At 37.8% G+C, this 20,849-nt stretch overlaps 1 protein-coding gene across 5 annotated transcripts in view; it reads right to left on the reverse strand.

Annotated features, from left to right (window-relative positions):
- The window catches only part of Dlg2 (discs, large homolog 2 (Drosophila)), a 1,447,312-nt gene that overhangs the window by 802,489 nt on the left and 623,974 nt on the right, over positions 1-20,849 (reverse strand). The window contains exon 1 of one of the 5 annotated variants that reach the window (XM_013013985.1): positions 7,317-7,824. The exons of the other annotated variants lie outside the window; for them this stretch is intronic. Coding sequence (XP_012869439.1) covers positions 7,317-7,625 — 309 coding nt within the window. The 5' untranslated portion in view covers positions 7,626-7,824. Of the gene's footprint in view, positions 1-7,316; positions 7,825-20,849 lie in introns of those variants that run through there. 5 annotated transcript variants of the gene reach the window in all.

Below are 20,849 nucleotides of genomic sequence, written 5' to 3' on the forward strand. Positions count from 1 at the left end.
AGTGGTGCTGTGGCTCAAGTGGTAGAGCGCTAGCCTTGAGCTGAAGAGCTGAGGGACAGTGCCCAGGCCCAGAGTTCAGACCCCATGACCAGACACAAAAAAACAAACAAACAAACAAAAAAAGAATTGCGTTCCTATACAATTGAATGATTAATTAATCCTTGGAAAAAATACTTTGCATTTGTTTGTAAAACTGAGTTGATGTCATGCTTGGCTGATCATTTTTTTGTTTTGGTTACTCTTCACAAATATGGTGTGTGGTGTGTGATGCAATCAGTTATACTATGCTGATAGAACAATACTTTGTGGTTCAGAACAGCTCTGCCTATCATAGTGCATATGGCAACCCTGGTCCCTGCTCATAATCATTCTCAATACGGAAGGCTACAATGTCTTCCGGTTGCTTTCTTCTCTCCACTGTCCTTGAGGATCACCGGTCTTCATTCTTTATGAAACTTAGGCTAGAATGTGTTTGTTTGCTTGTTTGTTTGTTTTGGCATGGAACTAAACAATTTACATTGCTTGATAATTTTCTGGCAGTTATCATTTTTCATGGAGATGAGTACATAGGGTTTGGGGTGGGAGATTAACAAAAGGTCTGAGTCTAGAGACATGCCCCAATTCTTGCCACTGCATCAATCAGTGATATTTCTTAGACCAGTTTTTCCTTTTGAAAACCCACTTCTGACATAATTATAGGACATTTAGAAATCTTCGGGTTAAAACAATGAGACAAGATAGAAAATAGAGAATAAAAATGGAATTCTAACTAATGAAATGATATTAGTAATAAGAAGAGAGTGGATGATGGAGATAGTGGTAGCTAAGAGAGCTATTTGATTGTGAATGGTATTTGATTCTACCTACCTGAGAGATTCCCAAATAAGGAGCAAAGTGAGCTGATGCTCTTGAATGAAAGACAGTAACTCTATACGTTTCTATTTATTTTGTGTATAAATGTATGTATGTATGTATATATATATATACATATATATAATTTATAATATATAGTTCTCAATTCCTTACCATATGCATTGCATATGGATGAATGCAACCTGGAAATATTACAGATAATGGGTTCTTTCTATGTGTATCTTATTGTGGTAACACTGTAGGAATAAACTTCAACCATTGAGCAAATCAGCATCGCTCTTAACCTTGAGAAAGAGAAGGGATCCTCTGAGGTTCTGGTACTTAGTATTACTGAAACCAAAATATCATCCAAAATTATGGAAAATTGAACATACTACCGTGAGGTGCCATTTGAAATGAGTATTTCATGTGAAATATTCTAATCCCTTAAGGACGTTCCAGTTAGATGATAAAATCATGGTGGTCTCTGGTGTGAGAGGTGGTAGGGTAGCATTCTACCTCCTAGGTTACTTCAAAACAGCCCTTTAATAAGACACAGTGGGAAGAATATGGAGTCCTATGAGATTACAGTTAGGAATTCTGCCTTTTTCAGTAATGTGACTGCAGGCAAGTTTCTGCTGGCCTCAGTTTCAACATCTGCAATGTGGGCATTCTATAACAGGCTTTTGTGAGTGCTATTGGGGGAACTTAAGGACAGATGAACCATAAATGCACTAACGCAGTGCCCCACACATTGTAGACTTTTTTTTTTCTTTTTCTTTATCTTGGTCATAGGGCTTGAACTCTGGTCTGGGTGCTGTGCCTCACCTCTTCAATTCAAGGCTAGCACTCTACCACTTGAGCCACAGCACCACTTCTGCTTTTCTGGTGGGTTATTGGCGATAATGTCTCATGGACTTTGCTGCCTGGGCTGACTTTGAACCGTGATCCTCAGTTCTCAGCCTCCTGCATAGCTAGGATTATAGGCCTGAGCCACTGGTGCCTGGCCGTTGTAGACATTTTGAGTTCACTTTTGCTTTTTTCTTTTTCTTTCTGTCCTCTGTTTTGTGAATCCTTTCTCAGTTCTAGTGAGAATGCTCTTCTGATGGCAGCATCTAGTACTGTGGGTGCCAAGATCCCAACTACATGGCTTCAGGTCTGCCACAGAAATGCTTAGAACTTTAATTTTTCTGTAACTTCGGTTTTCCTTACCCCTGGCATTACTGGTGTTTCCCAGAAACTGTAAAAGTCTTACTCCTGCTTGGTAACAATAGGGTTGTCTTTTTGTTGTTGGTGGTGGTGGTGGTGGTTTTTTTTTTAAAGATATCGGTCAAAGCAGGCAGAATGTTTTTTGTTGTTGTTGTTGTTTGTTGTTGGTCGTGGGGCTTGAACTCTGGGCTTGGGCGCTGTCCCTCAGCTCCTCAGTTCAAGGCGAGCGCGCTCTACTGCTTGAGCCACAGCGCCACTCCGGTTTTCTAGTGATTTATTGGAGATAAGAGTTTCATGGGCTTTCCTGCCCGGGCTGGCTTTGAACCGTGATCCTCAGATCTCAGCCTCGTAAGTAGCTAGGATTACAGGCATGAGCCACCGGCGCCTGGCAGCAGGCAGAATGTTTAAAGAAGTGTCACATCTTTCTTGCTGAGCATAAATGGAGTTTGGGATTTCAATCTAGATCTGAAACCTACTTAGACTAAAATCTTTTGCCTTCCAGTTGCTATAAACTGCCTTTCTGGATTGATGTGTTCACTGAACTGAGCTAAAAACTTAAAATGCAATTTTTTTCCCTTGGAATCTTACTGAAAAAATCTAATAGCCCCTTATTAGTTAATATAAACTAAGAGGATACAACTTCATTAAGGCAATTCTATCTTACTTTGGTGTGTGTGTGTGTGTGTGTGTGTGTGTGTGTGTGTGTGTGTACTCAGGCAGTTGTAAATCTCTGAAAACTCTGAAGGACAAAAGGTCACCTCAGCATCAGCATCATGGTATTATGCCAAAAGTTTCTGGACAGTTGCCTAGCTTAACCTTTATCATTATAATGAAGCTATAAAAGAATCCCATGAACAAACCAGAAATGCCTATGGAAGCGCACAATGCAGGTGACTAATTTGCTGGATCATATGTCCTTCCAGTTAAAAAATAAAATTGGATTATTACTGGTAATAATAAATATAATTTGCTTCTGTACACAATTGTGTTCTGTGTGGCATGGTATAATGGTTATATGACTGTTTCCAATTCTTATCAAATTTTCCTGCTACACAAATTTCTTATCCCAAGTGTTACAGAAGGGAAAAGCAAACTGAAGAGAAGTTAAACGAATGAGGTCACCCAGAGATATGAAGTTCAAATTTAGGATTGTGTGGCATAAATCCTCTCCAGCTTGAAAAACAAATTAATTAATGTGTATCTGTTGATAGACTCACAGAATATTAGTATTGCAAGAGGTTTGTGATTTTATTTGAGAAACTCAGTAATCTTAGAGAAACTGAAGCTGAGAAGGGCTCACTGAAGAAGAATCATAGCACATAGAGAGTGTCAAAGCAGGTAGTAAACTGTCCCATCCAGGCCCAGCTGGTAACCATCAGGCTGTCAGTCCATCCACCCTCCAGACTCCTGTCATCATCAACCTTCCCTGCAGGGTCCACTGTCCCACACAGTTCCACTCCAAGATGTTGCATTCTCATTTCTTTTTATCCAATTAGTAAATACATCGTAACCTTTTCGATCCAATTTAGTTCAAAGAATATCACCTCTATGCAGCCCTTGGATTCATTACCGTTCTCTTCCCAGCTAGTCAAGAATAATGAGTAAAGGAATAGATGAAGAATTGCCAGCTTTTACTGTGGGTTTATTCTCTTCCATTCATTCATTTATTCATTCCACAAACATTTTTGAAGCCCTACTACAGGAAAATCATTTTGTAAGTTCTATACATGCATTATGATAAATCATTCTTCATTTAACCTTTTGAGGTAAGTACAATATTTAACAATATTTTACAAACCAGAAAATATAGACCTAAAGAGATACACTCCTTTTCCTCTCTTTAATTGTTAGTGAATATTAGTTGTATAAATGACTTCATTTTGATATGTCCATCCGTGTGTATAATATACTTTGATCCAGGTCATCCGCCATTCCCTATCTAAAAATTGTTTGCAATTTGATCTTTGTGGTTCATCTGGACCCAAAGTATGTAAATTACTAAAGTGTCCACAGCATCTTCTGGAACTTCACTTCACTTCTACGCTGTGATGTATAATTCTGTGTATATCTCAAAACATGTGTTAAAAAGCTCTAGGCCATTGTAGACTGGAAGATCAAACTTTGTTGAGCTGCACTTTGTTTCCACAAAACGTGGTATAGATTACACACTCCTATATGATAGTTGAGGAATGAGTGAAGAAAAAATTACATATACCTCTGATCTCTTCTTTCCTCACTGTTCTATGCTTCCTCCCTGGGATCACATGGGAACGAATGTCACACAGGCAAAGATGGACATATTCTTTCCCAAGGGCAATCTAAAATGTTATCCTACATATGTGTCACAGGATTCACTTCTGCACACTACGATTTTCCATTTTCTGATCTATGTTCATGGTTCTATTAATTCTACAGATGGAAATGGATTGTACACTTATTCGAGATGAGACAGAAACTGCTTTTTACTAAAGAACAACATAATGATAGAGTCCTGTTTAGTGCGCAGCACCCCAAATAACAGGAGCTTGGCAAAGAGCCTTGGGAGGAAGTCAAATCATTACCATGGGCTTCTATTATAGCAACCGGAAACCATATTGATTGTTTCCATGTAATACAGCAAGTATTACAGCAAGTGGGAAAGAGCCCACTCCCAGACACTTGCCACCCTTAAAGCACATTCTGTACTACATGTGGACTTTTGGCTATTCTAACACAGGCTTTATCAGGGACTCTAATATAGATGTTAGCACTCATCTTTGATTTTGTAACATTTTACAGAATATAGTGTAGACCAAGAGTAGAAAAATATCAAAGCAGTTTTAGTTCTAACAGACACATGCATGCATACACAAATTTTTCATTTGTGACATGCTTACATATGCTTACATATATCTGCAAAGTTACATTATTTAATGTATGCCACAGGCACATCATAGATAAAGATACAGAAATGCATCTATATTGGTATTTTTGAGCACCCGCTGGAAGTTATGGAAATTTGCTATTTATGGAGAAATAATTTATATGAAGTGAATAAAACAGCCTTTGAAAAAATTAGCTAATATTTTCCCCAGTGAGGAATTAAGAGTAATTCAGAATTTTAATTTTTATATCTGGATGAATTTATGAATGTATCCATGTACATATACTTAAAATACAAATGAAGTGGGTTACCATAGTAATTAGGTATCAAAATGCATGCACATCTTTGTATAAACATACTGAAATTATTCAATGTGATGTATTTTGATCGAGAAGCCTGGGGAAGAGACAGGTTAATCTATCTAGCATGGTACTTCTACGGATTTGGGCTGAGAAAGAGTGGAGGAAATGTTTAGGTGTGGAAAGAATGTCTCATTAAAAACTTTAAAATTCTTGGATGTTTGAAGGTATAAAGTATATGTGAATGAGAGAAATATATACATATATATGTGTGTATATACATATATAAACACCCACATATATCTGTATCTATAGATATATCTTTATATATACATACCTTATATATATCGCTAGATAGATAGATATAGATTATATATGTAAGGGGATATTGGGCTGCCTCTATTTATTGCCTGTTCATATGTAATTAGATCTCTGTCAGTGCTACAGTGATCCTTTAAATATTAAATGACTATAAATTTGAAGCAAGTAGGGGGCTGATTTAGTTAACAATGGGGGAAGAAAAAAGTTTCCTTCCATTAAAAGATCTATCAAGATTCTTTTCATAATATTATTACAATTATTAGAGATTTGGGGTTGAGAAGTTTTATTTATAAAAGGAAAATACATTACATTTTATGTAAGAAGAATGATACACAGCAAGTTTGTTTTCTCTGCGCAAATTAAATCTCCATATATTCTGGATGTTAGTAAGTTTGTCTTCCTAGGCTATGTGAATTCTGAACAGTTAGTGTAATCAATATAACAATATGGGTTAAGGAAATTAAACTCAAACTACTGTATTTGTTTAAAAGTATATAGAATCTTCATAATTTTAAGAATTATTTTTTAGTTTGAAATCTGTTAACTTTAAGGAAAAATTTCATTTCTCAATGCAGAGCTCCATTTCAAGTTAAGCTAGCTTATAGATCAAGATAGTGAGATGCTCTATTTCTCTAAGCAAAGCTTATAATTTCATTTTCATGAATAAAAGCCATACACACATGACCATATCTATGTAACTGTATTAAGAGATACAGATGTATGATATCATTGGAAGTACTTTCTAAAAACTATTACTAAAATTAAAATGTCCTCTACACCTCTCAGAGTTAATCAGATTTTATTCATGATCAATACTCACTTCTCAATTATGCAGAAAACAGCAAAAATGGGAATATTTCTACAAGCCCAGCACTTTTCTTTCAAAAGCATGGTTAAGGACAGTCATTGCTCTGTATTTATGGCAAAAACTACAGGTGCATTTTATGTATATTTGTAGCACTTGCAGGAAGTTGTTTGCTCTCCTTTGAATGGAAACAAGAAAAAAATATCTTGCAATTTTATTTCTGGTAAAATGCTAGTAGTTATAGAAGAAGAACAGTTTAGGAATAAAATTGAATAAATGTGTGTATATGCCTTAGAAATGGACTATTAGAGAGTTTTCACATAATCTTATTGCTTCTCTACAACTAAACAGAATGCTTCATTATTTTATCAAATGTAATCGCCCTGTACCTTGCTCTCAATTATTCCTTTAATCTTCAAAAATATTTACTATATTTTGCTGTTCAATATAATTATTTAATGTACTATTTTCTCTTTCAGAGCTGAAACTATCTACCTATTTTTAAAGGTACTCGAAGAGTATTTGTTATGATTCATTCTGTTCTATCATCCATATTTAAAGAAATAACATATATGTGATTAACCATCATTTTCTTTCTACAGCTCAAAATAATACTAATTTTAATAGAACTGTTAGTCATGATTGTAAGGAAAAGTCCTACTAAAAGATTATGATGCAAGAAGGAAACAAAAATCAAGTCATCTGAGGATGAGAGAGAAGTTTAACTTGGGGAAAAGTCACCGAAAGATACTGCGTTCAGCATCCTTACCCCACCCCAGGCCACCTGGAAGTGAAAAGCCACAGACACGTGTGAACAATGCAGATTTTCAGTTTCTGTCCTCCCATTTTCCAAACAGGCAAATCCAGTCAGGAGGAGGCAAAAGGACTCAGTCAAGTTTCCACACCATCCTAACCTTACACAACTTTCTTAGGTTACTCAGGGGAAAGTTAGAAAGAAAAAGCTCACCTGTGCAGGGCTGAACCAACCCTGTGGGCAGGTACAGTGGTCCCCACAAGTCCCCTTGCCCTTGACGCTTGTCTTGTGGGGGCTTTTCCGCACACTGTCCCACAAGGTGACCAGCTTGGTCCTGTTGGAAGCTGGGCCCCCAGATCCCGAGGAAGGCATGGTTTGAGAACTGTACCCGAGTCCCTGAGGGGTCCTCTGCGAGCCACAGGCGCAGGGGCCATCCCTGAGCAGGGTGGGCGCGCTCCTGCCGGCATCCATCCCTTCAGACCCCCGGCCGCAGCTGTGTTGCTTGGTGAGGTATGCATTCATGCTGCTCTGATCCCTACTCTTCCCTTTGGTCAGCTCTTTCTACACACAAAAATGTCTCGTGCCTCACACCCCTTTCTTCCAGGCAGTTGTAAAAAGTCTCTTTTCCCCCGTGGATCCCTCAGTCTTTTTGACAGCTGCTATAAGCAGCACATCGTGGGAGCAGCAGGAGCAGCGCGAGCAGCTCTGCACAGCATTATCTGCGGGCTGGTAGCTCTTTGTCAATAGATGACTCAACTCACAGAGCAACTTGACAGTATCCCTGCTCTAGGCAGAAGCAATCAATGCTCCACACAGCTGGGCTACAAGACTGTACACAGTGTTACAAGCCCTTTTTGGAAGGAGCCCCACAGTAACGAATGCTCATCACAATTTGGCAGGCCCACTTTTTTCTTTTCCTCCCTGACCTACCACACAAAATACAAACCTCAGGAAAGAGAACTGCTTATCAGACTAAGCGGGGTCCTGCTTTCCAGTAATGATGCATATAAGCTGAAACACTATAGCTGAAGCAATTGGAAAGGATGGGGAAATTAACCTGTAAAGGGCAGTGTCACCATCTACGGAAATAGAACTTGAGAGATATTTGCCCGGATGCTGACCAAATTGGGAGTTTTAACTAAATGAGAGATTCCAAATTAACTCTAATACACATTGATTTGTTTTGGGAAATGGTTACGGTCAGAGATTGGTGTTCAATCCCTCTTAAAATGTAAAAAAAAAAATTAAAGAATTATCTTTGAGAAAGTAAACATATATTCTTATGAAAAATTATTAATCTCTCCTCATTCAAAATAAGGCAAATTCTAAGGTCCAAAATGAATGGGTTGGCATATTTTAAAACAGTCTTTATCCTTCCCCCAAATTATTGTGAGGATTTCCGCTCAAATACTTTATCACAACAAATACATTAACCACAAAGAAAGTCTGCATTTTAAAGCAAAAGATGTAGCCAATTCTGCCATGTAGTCTTTTGGTTTCCAAAGACAGAATTTTCAAAATCTTGCCCTGAGAAAATGAGTGAAATCTATCCAACTGAAAGCAACTGCCTTCCAAAGAGGAAAGGACTGTTTTGATTTTTTGGCATGCCTGCTGAATCTACTCGGAGTATTGTCACCAAAGAGATAGGCCCAGTACCAACACACTTAGAATTTTTGTTCTGTTTGACAATTATTATTTAATGTCTCTCCTTATCACACATGCCCAAGAAATAAGCTTCATTTGATTGAAAAATAAGTTGACTTCTGTGCAGGCACAGAGATGTTGTTATCCCATAGTATAATTATTTTAGCTGTAAGCAGTCCAATATCATCAAATCTGCCTTTTCAGTGGACTGAGCAGAGGCTGGGAGAGAACACACCTCACTTCTGCCTCAGTTTAACAAGTTGCTTCTTGAATGGTTAAAGGTCAGTATCATGTTCTACATTTCAACGTCAGGGTAACCCATCTGAATCCCTGTTAGGTTTTAAAAATTCTGAAAGAAAGCTGGGCACTGGTGGCGCATGCCTGGAATCCTAGCTACTCTGGAGGTTGAGATCCTCGGGGTTCAAAGCCAGCCCAGGCAGAAAAGTCCTTCTCTTATCTCCAATAAACCACTAAAAAACATAAGTGGTGCTGTGGCTCAAGTGGTAGAGGGCTAGCTTTGAGCTGAAGAGCTCAGGGACAATGCCCAAGCCCAGAGTTTAAGCCTATGACTGAAAAAGAAATCCTGCAAGAATAAGAGAAATTTCTCTTTCCACATGTCTTCTCATAATGATCCATTTCCAGATGCTTTACAAGGAGCTACCTTAAGTACAATGATGGTAGAGAAGGCATTAAGAATACTTTATTGAAGAATGATAGCTAATATACATAAATATAAAGGGAAATTTTTAAATTTATTATCTAGGTTGCTTACCCTATTCCCCCAAACACCTAAAATACTGACCTACACATCTTAGGAAAATATTTTTTGGGGGACATAAATGTATGCTTAATAGGTGGTAGAAAAGAACATAGGGAATGAAGGAGGTAAATGATTTTTTTATTATAATACTTAATTCAGCATTTCTCTCCAAACACAAACTATTCATTTCTGATTGACTTCAGTGCTGGTTTTAAGATGGTGCTCTTGTTTTTTTTCTAAAAAAAATAATGCAGTCTTGAAATACTGGCCAGAAAAAATGACATTAATGGTTTTTATTTCTTTCTCTTGAGAGAGAGCCAAGGAGTCAAGATCAATACTTAAAGAGAGTTGCATAGAGGTAAATAGATCACCACAGAGGACTCCACTGGAAGAAGACAGAAAAATCTTCCTTCTTCCCTCACTGTTTCTTCCGTGATTGCTTTTTTCTGGTTCAAGAGATAATTCTAGAAAGAACTTTGGGGTTAGAAAACCTCACACTTGTCTTGTGTCACCACGATGCATAGCTATACACTAGGACTTGGCATGGCATGGAAATGCCATCCTTCCTAAATGAGAATGTCAGGAACTGGTAAGTTTCATGCTCCTTAATCTTCTCTAAACATAGATGCTTCTCTGGTTTCTTGGGCAGATATTGCTCAAAGGCTCATTGGCATATTGAGAGCACATGCCTTTTCTCATCCATTCACCTCTCAAGTATAAGAATCAATTTGCATACAAGTGAGTCAGTGGGCATCGATCACAACTTTATAACGATACGTGCAGCAGGCTGCAAGACAGAAAGTACCCTGTCTGGGCACTCTTCAAGCTATTACACATCTTCACAGGACCTTGAATCTGTTATGAATGGGTTCCTTGAAATGAGCTATTTCTTCCCATCACACAAGCCCTAGAATTTCTCTTTCCATAACCACAGCACGTCATTTCTTTGTTAGTGTCTTCTGCTGCATAACCAATGTGACTTTCTTCCAGAGATATGTAAGATTGGAATCAATGCTCAGTGAGTTTACTAAAAGATGATATAAAAATAATCACTTCAGTGTGGTCTTGTTTGTAAGCATTTGGGTTAAATGCCCAAAAGTGGGATTGCTGGGTCATAGGGGAGTTCTATGTGAAGTCTTTTGAGGAACCTCCATACTGCTTTCCAAAGTGGTTGTTCCCACCAACAATGAAGTAAGGTTCCTTTCTGTCCACATTCCCTCCAGCATCTGTTGTTATTAGAGTTCTTAATTTTTGCCGTTCTTTCTGGGGTGAGATGATATCTCAATGTTGTTTTGATTTGCATTTCTTTTATGGCTAGGGATGTTGAACATTTCTTCATGTATCTATTGGCCATCCTTCTTTCTTCTTCAGAGAAGTTTCTCTTTAAGTCTTTCGCCCACTTATTTATTGGGCAGTTGTTTCTTTGGGGATTCGTTGTTGGGGGGTTTAATTTTTTGAGTTCCAAGTATATTTTAGTTATGAGACCCTTGTCCGTTGTATGGCAGCATTATTTACCAAAGCTAAGATATGGAACCAACCCAGATGCCCCTCAGTAGATGAATGGATCAAGAAAATGTGGTATATATACACAATGGAATTCTATGCCTCCATCAGAAAGAATGACATTGCCCCATTTGTTAGGAAATGGAAAAACTTGGAAAAAATTATATTACGTGAAGTAAGCCAGGCCCAAAGAAACATAGGTCCCATGGTTTCCCTTATTTGCAATATCTAGTATATGTACGAGTCAAGCGGAAAAGGTCAGATAATGTGATGTCAGGAAAATGAACCCTTAGATATGTATTTTAATGTTTTTTCTTTCATGCATGTGTTTCTAATGCATTTATAAGACTATCTCTTTGTTGCTTTGTATGTCCCTCCCCCACAGTATAACCCCTGCTTTCACTATATTTGATGTCAGTATAACTTGTGGAGGAGATGGGGAAAAACCAGTTGTTTAAGGATACAGGTGGATCTGATGCAACAATGAGAAGTACAAGTTGTCATGTCCAAAACGAGCTTTACAACGTCGGTGCGGGCGGGGGGGAAGGGGGTGGGGGGGAGGGGGGAAGGAGAAGGATTGGGAGGGGGGGGAGGGGGGAGGCTGGGAAGGGATGGGAAGGGTTAACAAAGGAAGAAGCTGCAATGCTTGGTAAGAAATGTACGCATTATCCTGCCCATGCAATTGTAACCCCTCTGTACAGTATGTTCACAAATAAAATAAAATTAAATTAAAAAAAAGTAATAATCACTTCAATTAGTACATTTAAACCTTCTATCTTTACCTTCTCTCCAAGATTTTTCTATACAAACAGAACGTTTGCCTTTCTCAGCATGAAGACAGACCACTGAAACAGATGAATGCATCCAACCAGCCCTCTGCATGAAGAGACAGACCCACTAACCATAATCCAATTTAATCAACTCTAATTGGACAATTATAATAACCATGAGATGACATGAAATTCTAGTGAAACAGAAATTAGTGGTGCTCCATACACATTCTACTCATCATTGTGATTTAACATGGGCAGATGGTACTCAGGGCAGTGCCCAGATACAATACATCTTCTTGAACTCTCTCTGACCTGGCAGTTACTCCACAGAGCAACTACTAGTTTTCAGAGGAGACTGCAAAGCTAATATTCTGGCTTGACTTGTTTAATAAAAATAAATAGCCAAGGTAAGTCACTAGATTGTACTTCCCTAAACATTACACATAATTATTTTCCAGACAAAATTTCCTTAAAGTCTTTTATACATACAGAGAGTAACAAGTGCTAATTGCAAAGATGAGTGAGGTAATATTAAAGAATAGCGACAAATCAGAAGCTTTTTAATAGCCACAACGGTGGTTAACTGGCAACTAATCAGAGAATGCTATTATACCTTAGATACAATTTTTCTTAATTTGAAACAATTAAAATTAGAGCTTTTATAAATTCTAACACATTGCCAGTCTGTTACTGGCCTAGAATTTCCAAACGTTTACCTTTCGAAAGGTAAGAGTCAAGAATATTTAAAATACAAATGTTAGAATCTAAAATTATTTCCAAGGGGTTAAGCAATTGGCTTAAAAAATAAATCTAGGACAAAAATGAGCAGAAATTCAGTGTGAAAAGACAGAGATTTGACACTTTGATAGCTAGTAAAAGAAAAAATGTTTATATGCTCCAAATTGTCACAAATAACCCTGAATCTACATGGAGGCTGGGGGGGGGAGGAGTTAATCTGAGTTATTGAAAAGATTCAATTACAAAATAATTTTCAGGAAATGTAGATTTATTATATTCTAAAGCACTTCGTAACACTATTACAGAAATCAGAACACTAATTATGTGACATTTCTTAGAGATTCTGAAAGGAACCCTAGTTCAAAAACAGGTAATAATCATTTATAATTTGCATATTTTAGCAATTGAATCTAAGTGCTGGATTATATTGCTACAAGAAATTCTTTCTCAACCTTCAAAATTAAACTAAGGTCTCCCTCAGCATATCATACCACATGCTACAGTATCTGTTTACTTCTTTCTAATATCTTCCTCATCCACTCACCGTGATGACCACCCTTTAAGCTAGCATCATTTCTCTGTGGGTGAGCAAAACATCCTCTTAATGGTTCCTGGCATCTATTTTTGCTCCAGTTCTTGTCACACAGCATCAGAGCGATTCCTAAAATTCAACTGTGATCAAATGCATCCTGACTGATACCTGTCAATCAAATTTCATTTGCTGGGAATAACTGACTCCACAGGACCATTTTTAGGATGGCATGTGTGGTCCTTAATCATGCCCTGTCCATGTGATCTGACATCTGCTACCCTCACCAGTCCTATCCACACCTCTTCTCCATGTTGTGTCCTCCATTCACACAGGCATCGAATACCTCCACTCAACCCCTTGTGGCCACTGGCCACTGAGAATGCTCTTTCTTCACTCCACACTTTCACAGAATTCATTTTTCTTCAGGGTACCTTGGCAACTTCCCAATACCTTATACAATGTAAAAAGTGAAGTGGGCTCATTTTGCAAAACAAGTCTCAAGCCAGTCTCCTTGACTTTGCTCTTAAGAAATTGCCATCTCTAAGACTCTTCTATTCAAGAACCCAGAGTCTATCCCACCCTCTGGATCTCAACTCCACATTTCACCTCTGCACAAAAGCATTTCTTACTATTGGCCCCTTTCCATGACATTTCCCCATCCAACACTAATTTAACACCTGTACTTCTAATACAATACTAACATAATTGTATTTAAAATCAGAATTATAGTCTGTTCTGTGCCCTTATACTCCAAAGAGAATGTAAGTAATCACCAGTAGAGCAGGAAAAGGGCTCTCTTGTTTGCACCTGCTTCTTCTGAACTTGAGTAAAGTAACTACTTAATATTCATTAAAATAAATCAAGCAAGAAAGAAGACCAAAGCGTCTTACTGTGAGCATACCAATGCAAGTATTCAGGTCTGTGTTCATCTTCTCAGGTGAAAATGAGTAAATGAGCATTTTTTAAAAACTAACAGGTGTTCTCATGGCCATGATGGTCATGAGATATTTAGTGTGTCTAAGTGGTAGAACTATACTCCATTTCTGAAGCAATGCATGGGGGGTTGTAACACTGAAACAGCTGCTATTTATTGTGGTGAGATATTGATTCATAAAATCTGTACCTCCTGACAGCTGGGTTTTAAGGTTTTTTTTAAAGTGTCTTTTATTTACAGGAAGATAGAGTAAACACAGTGTTTCCTCAAGTAAACAGCCTATCAGTGGTAAAGCAAAAAGAGAATCCCCAACTCCAACTGTCACACCATATTTTATCACTAAGTGGCATTGTCTAGAAGACATAGTGATTTCAGGACAGGTTAAAGGTGTAAGCCAGGAAACAGAAACATTTGTAGGTATCACCTATACCTCTCTACCAATCAAGCTTCTATGATAAGAAAAAAAAGTATCACCTTCTACAGCAAGTATATTCTTTGGACTTATAAAATCATAGTTAAAAAGTAAAATACATGAGATCCACTCTCTTAAATTCCTAAGTGTATAGGCAGTATTGTTTCTATAGGCAAGTTTGCATAACAAATCTCTAGAACTCATTCACTCTATACAGCTAACAATAATTTTTTTTAATTTTTAAAAATTTTATTGTCAAGGTGATGTACAGAGGCATTACAGTTACATAAGTAAGGCAGTGATAACATTTCTTGTCTAACTTGTTACCCCTTCCCTCATTTTTCTCCCTCTTTCCCCCCCCCCCACTTCCCTACTCCAAAGTTGTACAGATCATTTCCAACATATTATTTTGTGAGTATAAATTCTTCCTCCCCTAAAGCAGCTGGCAACCACTATACTAGTTTCTTTCTGAGTTTAATTACTTTACATGATTCTTATACACAAAATCATGCAGTATGTGTCTTTGTACATTAGGCTTCCTCTACTCTGCACAACTTCCTAAAGACTCAGCTCTTCAATTATATTGCAGCATAAGTTGAATAAAATTCACATGGAGTTGTTTTAAATTTTTATCAAGTTGTACAAAGAGATTACAATTTCATAAATCAGGTTGTTAGTACAATACATCCTGATCAATGTCACCTCTCCCAACATTCTTCCCATCATATATATATATATATATCTATATATCTATATATATATCTGTGTGTGCATATATGTAAACATATACACATATACACATATAATATGTATGTATAATTTAGTTATCCATTCACTGATGGACAGTTTATTCCTCTTAGACCTCATAAATAATGCTCAAAGAACATGAGATTGCAAACAAATCTCATTTCAATACTTCTGAATAAATACTTTGAAGTAGGTTGGTTGGATGATATAATTTTTGTGAGGAACTTTTCTATTGTTTTCCATATTGACCAAATAATTTATAATCCTATCAAGAGTGCACAGAGGTTCAATTTTCTTCCACCTTCTCAAAAACACTTATTTCTTGTTTATATGTTAATTCTATTCTAACAGGTGTGAGGTGATAACTCAACGGAGCTTTAATTTGTATTTTGGGGTGGTGAGTGATGTTCAGCACAATTTCATTTATCTTCTAAATATTTATATGTAATCTTTATCATAATAGTATGTTTGTAGTGTGTGTGTGTGTGTGTGTGTGTGTGTGTGTTTTCACCAGTCCTGAGGCATGAACTCAATTGAATTAGTGCCTGAACACTGTCCCTTACCTTTTCTGTTCAAGCCTGGTGATCTTTGACTTGAATCACAGCTGTAAGTTTTGGTGGCTTTTTGATGGACAATTTTAAATGAGACTCGTATAGCCTTAAGAAATTTGAAAGTTCATTTAAATGTTCAGATGGCATTCAGTTTAATGTGGAGGCTCTTAACATGGGGATGGTGACACTAAAAACAGATTGGTGGCCGGGCGCTGGTGGCTCACGCCTGTAATCCTAGCTACTCAGGAGGCTGAGATCTGAGGATCGCAGTTCAAAGCCAGCCCGGGCAGGAGAGACCATGAGACTCCTATCTACAATAAACCACCAGAAAACTGGAAGTGGCGCTGTAGCTCAAGTGGTAGAGTGCTCACCTTGAGCTGAAGAGCTGAGGGACAGCGCCCAGGCCCAGAGTTCAAGCCCCACGACCGACAAAAATAAATAAATAAAAATAAAAACAGATTGGTGGAAAAATCATCAATAAACTTTTATTTATGTCTTAAGAAACTTGGAAAGTTAATTTAAATATGTAAATTATATTGAGCCAATTGGAGGGGGATGATTCTTGACTACATGCTTAGGAGCTGACTATATCTAATATCCTGAGTGTATTATTTCCAAGTGCCTTTCTCCAAATACCCTACTGACACCTTTCTAAGTGGAAGGTACAGAAAAAAATAGTGTGTGTGTGTGTGTGTGTGTGTGTGTGTATCTTGAGCGGGGGAAGGGGCTGTCAGGGTACAGGCATGTGGTTTCTCCACTCTAGGTTTCATTAAGAAGAAAAGGCATAAATAATAAGATAGGCACAAATAACGTGGGGCCCTAGAATCATAACTGAATAAAATAGTGAGGAAAAGAAGTAGGAAGGAATGAAAGGAAAGGTGGGAGGGATGGAGGGAGGGAGGGAGGAAGGGAGGAAAGGACAGGAAGCAAGAAAATGAAGGAAGGAAGAAAGGAAGGAAGGAAGGAAGGAAAGAAAGGAGGGAGAGAGGTAGGAAGAAATGTGAGAACAGTTGTAAAACAAAGGGGAAAGATCTCTTACAAACAGACAATTTAAACAATCAGCCTGACTGCACAATATCAAAGTAGATTAAATAAAAATGACATTGTTGGGAATGTACAATAGTCTTGTCCATCCCACTGAAGCCTCCCTGCAAGTCATTTCCTGGTCATTTAAAGTTGTCATACCCAGAATGGGAGGGACAACCATAAACTGAAATCAGCCTTTTTCTACGTTTCCCAAGCTCTTAGTTTTCTGATGAGTGATTTGTAATGATTTGTAATGGATATTTTCTAAATTTACCAAAAGGTTAAAAATCCTTCCAGGATAAAAATAAACCAGACTGTGACTTGTCAGAGATAATTCATCTATAGATTGCCCTACAGGCAGGGCTATGGATTAATGGAAATGACAAGCCCTCCTCCAGCTAAATGTTCTCCTTTCCTCAGAGAGTTGACAATTTAATAAAGTTTTACCTAATTGGCTTTGCTTTGGCCAGTATGTTTCAAATTCACATTTAATTAATCATCTGTTCTGTGGTTCCATATTATTTTGCTTCTGTGTACATTCATTTCATTCAATAAATATTTATGAAGAGACTACTCTATATCGGGTGCTTTGTTAGGGATAGCAGAGAAGAAAGTCTGTGAAAACACAAGTATGCTGAGTAATAAAATGGAAATTACAGGGATAACACTTGAGACTTTCCCTACTACGAGGGGAAATGTTAGGACCCCTTCTGCTATTGAACTTGTCCTGCTCAGGTGCATTCTGCAATGACATGGGTACATTTGTCTTTCCTACTTAATGGTAACCTCTTTAAGTGCAAGGGTCATCCTTTATTTGTAAACTCACCCCCTCCTTCCCACATTTACATGATAGATTGGTTATTTGTCTGTAAAATTGTTGCAATGAACTTAGAAAATGTGGTACTTGAGTTCAGGAAACATTGTAGTTCTAACACTGCTCATCCCTACAACTGGCTAAATTTTAATTATTCCATTTGTAAAAAACCAAGGGAGTGGACTAAAATGCATTAGGTCACACATGGCGGCTAAAAGCAGGTACAGCTGACAGAATTCTCTGCCAAGATATTTAGGTTTGAATTACAATTCTTGGTGGTTTGCTATAGAAATAAGGATTTAACACAGCAAGGTAGTAAAGAGAAAAACAGATGAATTGCTGAAAGGCCTCATTTTCTCAGTTTTACCTTAAGTCAAGAACAGTTGACACATAGACAGGCATATGATTTAGGAGTAACAACTGGAACTGAGGTCACTGTCAGCTCCTCACATCCCCATCTCTCACTCAAAGCCAAGGACCGGAGCTCCTATCCTTTTCTAGCAACTTTTCCTTGTGCTCATTTTAGGACTGAGGACGTTTTCATTGCTTAAATAGTTGAAATCCGATGAAAATTTTCTTCTCCTTGCGAACATTTTTTTCTCCACACTTCTGAACGCTTTGTGCTATTATTTTTATTAATAAGTTTTTTTGTGAAAATACCACACAGAGGGGTTACAATTACATGAGCAAGGTAATGAGTACATTTCTTATCAAGCATTGTTGCCTCCTCCTTTGTTTCCCCTTACCATTCCTGCTCTCCCATCTCCCCCCACCCCTTTTCACTGCTTTGTACTATTATTAAGCTTTGGAATTTTCTTTTCCTCTGGAACATTATCCTCTATACTTTTGTGAGCTTTGGGATCTTCTTAAACTCTGGGTAACATTTCTGCACTTCTTTTCTCCCATTCCTAATAGATGAGGCATGAGCTCTAAAGTCAGTTTGGGTTCACTTCCTGCCACCAAGCATTACATTTGTGAACTTGGACAAGCCACATTCCACACACCTTGGTTTTCTTATACTTTCCACCTCATAGGTGTAAGATTAATTTCTGTGAAGTACTTAACACAGTTCTTGAGACATAACCATTCAGTGATTTCTATGGATCATTTTCATCCCCCTGTCCATTCTAATTGTTCACTCCAGAGACAGATATTTAAAAGTTCTGCATTGTCCATGAATAGACATTCAATAGAGGTCAGCTGATTTCAGTTGGATGTCAGGATTCCATATTGGTACTAAACTTCTCTTTTGAATTTCTATTTGGGGCCAAGGCATTCTTCCTCTGTACCAAGCACTATGTATCACCAGCAACAATGTATCTGCCTTGTATTGAACATGCCACGTTTGTGTAAAGTACATGTATTTCATCTGATTTTAATTGCTCTATATTTTGAATAATGGATAGAGACATGGGCTTAGAATGTGTCATTTTCCCATGGTCATATTATCAGTAAGGAGTAAAATCCAGAACGAAGCTGAGACCATAGAATGTTGGAGCAAGGCAGGAAAACCTGGGTGGTTTCAGAGACAGACATTTCATGTTTCATCTCCCATACGGAAGCTAATCCTAAAGGATAAACATATACTCAAATGCAGACATGATCATATGTACATATATACAGAACATGTTTATAATTGTGGGACTGTTTGCAGGGATTGGGGAAAACAGGAAAATAGAATGAGTAACACTGAAATTCACTGTGTCTATATATTAAGACAGCATAGAGAAACTCACTGAAAGCTGCTAAATGATAGGAGCAGAAAGAATAGGGAATGAGAGAGTGATAGTAGTAGTTCATCTTATTGAAGTACAATATAAACATGTGCAAAATGTGGTGACCAAACTACTTTGAACACTATACACGAAAAAGTGATCAAAAGAAGTCAGCTGCTGGTGGCTCATGCCTGTAATCCTAGCTATTTGGGAGGATGAAATCTGAAGATCCTTGTTCAAAGCCAGCCCAAGCAGGAAAGTCCATGAGACTCTTATCTCCAATTTACCAGCAAAAGTCCAGAAGTGGAGTGTGAGATGCTTTATATAAGCCACAGAAACAGAATATATGTGTGCACATGTGCGCACGTGCACGCACACACACACACACACACACACACACACACACACCACAGGAATGTAAAACAGGGGTACCGGGAAGAAGGAGGGTGAAAATGCTTGAAGTACTATAAATGATAGACAGACAGACAGACAGACAAGTGGATAGATAGAACTGAAATACAAACACATATTGCATTGAAATAGAACAACTGAATCAGAAACCTGTTGAAATTGTTTTAAGAGGGAAGAGAGATCAAACATGTGGTAGAGGAATTGAGTTTTGAAGGGAACCTATTCCAAACAACGTTTGTGCAAGACTTTGCTTTTTGGGAACATTGTTACATCCTTGATTTCTCTTAAAACTCAGAGGAGCCTTTCCTTGTCTGGAAACTCAGGAGAAAAATCTGAGATTAACTGACACAATATAAAGCACCTAAAGCCAGACACCTGGAAAAGGTGACCTAGAATTTTAAAGCTCAATTCTCTGTCCAGAGTCATCCCATACTTTCTTTCTGATGTTTTTACACATCATACACCCTTTCTAGGGATGAAGATGTGACAGCCTATCACATTTCTCTTTGCTATTAGAAGGTGGATAAAAGATGGAGTCCATTTAGGAAATCCACATCTTCAGTTTTTAAGTGTGGTGCAGCATCAAATTAGTGTTTTTCTCCTCTGGTCCTAGTAACAGTTCTACAGGAAAGGATGAATTAAGGTTTGGAAAGGTCACAGTGGAAATGTTTTTTCTACACTTGAAAGGCTTAAATGAAAATAAAGAGTTTTTGCTTTAATAATATTTTCATTTACAAGCCGACAAGCAATCTGCAGCCATATATAAGGGGTTTGAATTTAGATAAACTCCATTTTGTCCTGTTCCCTCAGGGAAACTGGAGCTACCCATTTGGGGCCACCTACAAAGACGCCAGAAAACCTACAGGATTAGAAATCATTCCTACAACCATACTGGAAAAGTAGATGTGATCCTCAAGCTAAGAGTTGCTAGTGCAGCTATTAAATAACAAAGCCATGATTCAAAACCAGTTGAGCCTGATTCTGAATCCTGCTGATTTCCACTGTACCATGCTCATTTTCTCAAAAAAGAAAAGTAATGTAAAACTTCTATCTTCCTTTGGCTGATATAAGTCTTTTAAATGTTAATCTCTGAGTCAAACTGTGGGGGTTTGGGGAAAACAACTCAAACTCTAATTATATAAAGCCCGTGTTGATGACAAGGCCAAGCAGAAATGAGTTATCCCTG

This window comes from Dipodomys ordii, unplaced genomic scaffold (genome assembly GCF_000151885.1).
Source record: "Dipodomys ordii isolate 6190 unplaced genomic scaffold, Dord_2.0 Scaffold22, whole genome shotgun sequence".
NCBI classification, from domain to species: domain Eukaryota; kingdom Metazoa; phylum Chordata; class Mammalia; order Rodentia; family Heteromyidae; genus Dipodomys; species Dipodomys ordii.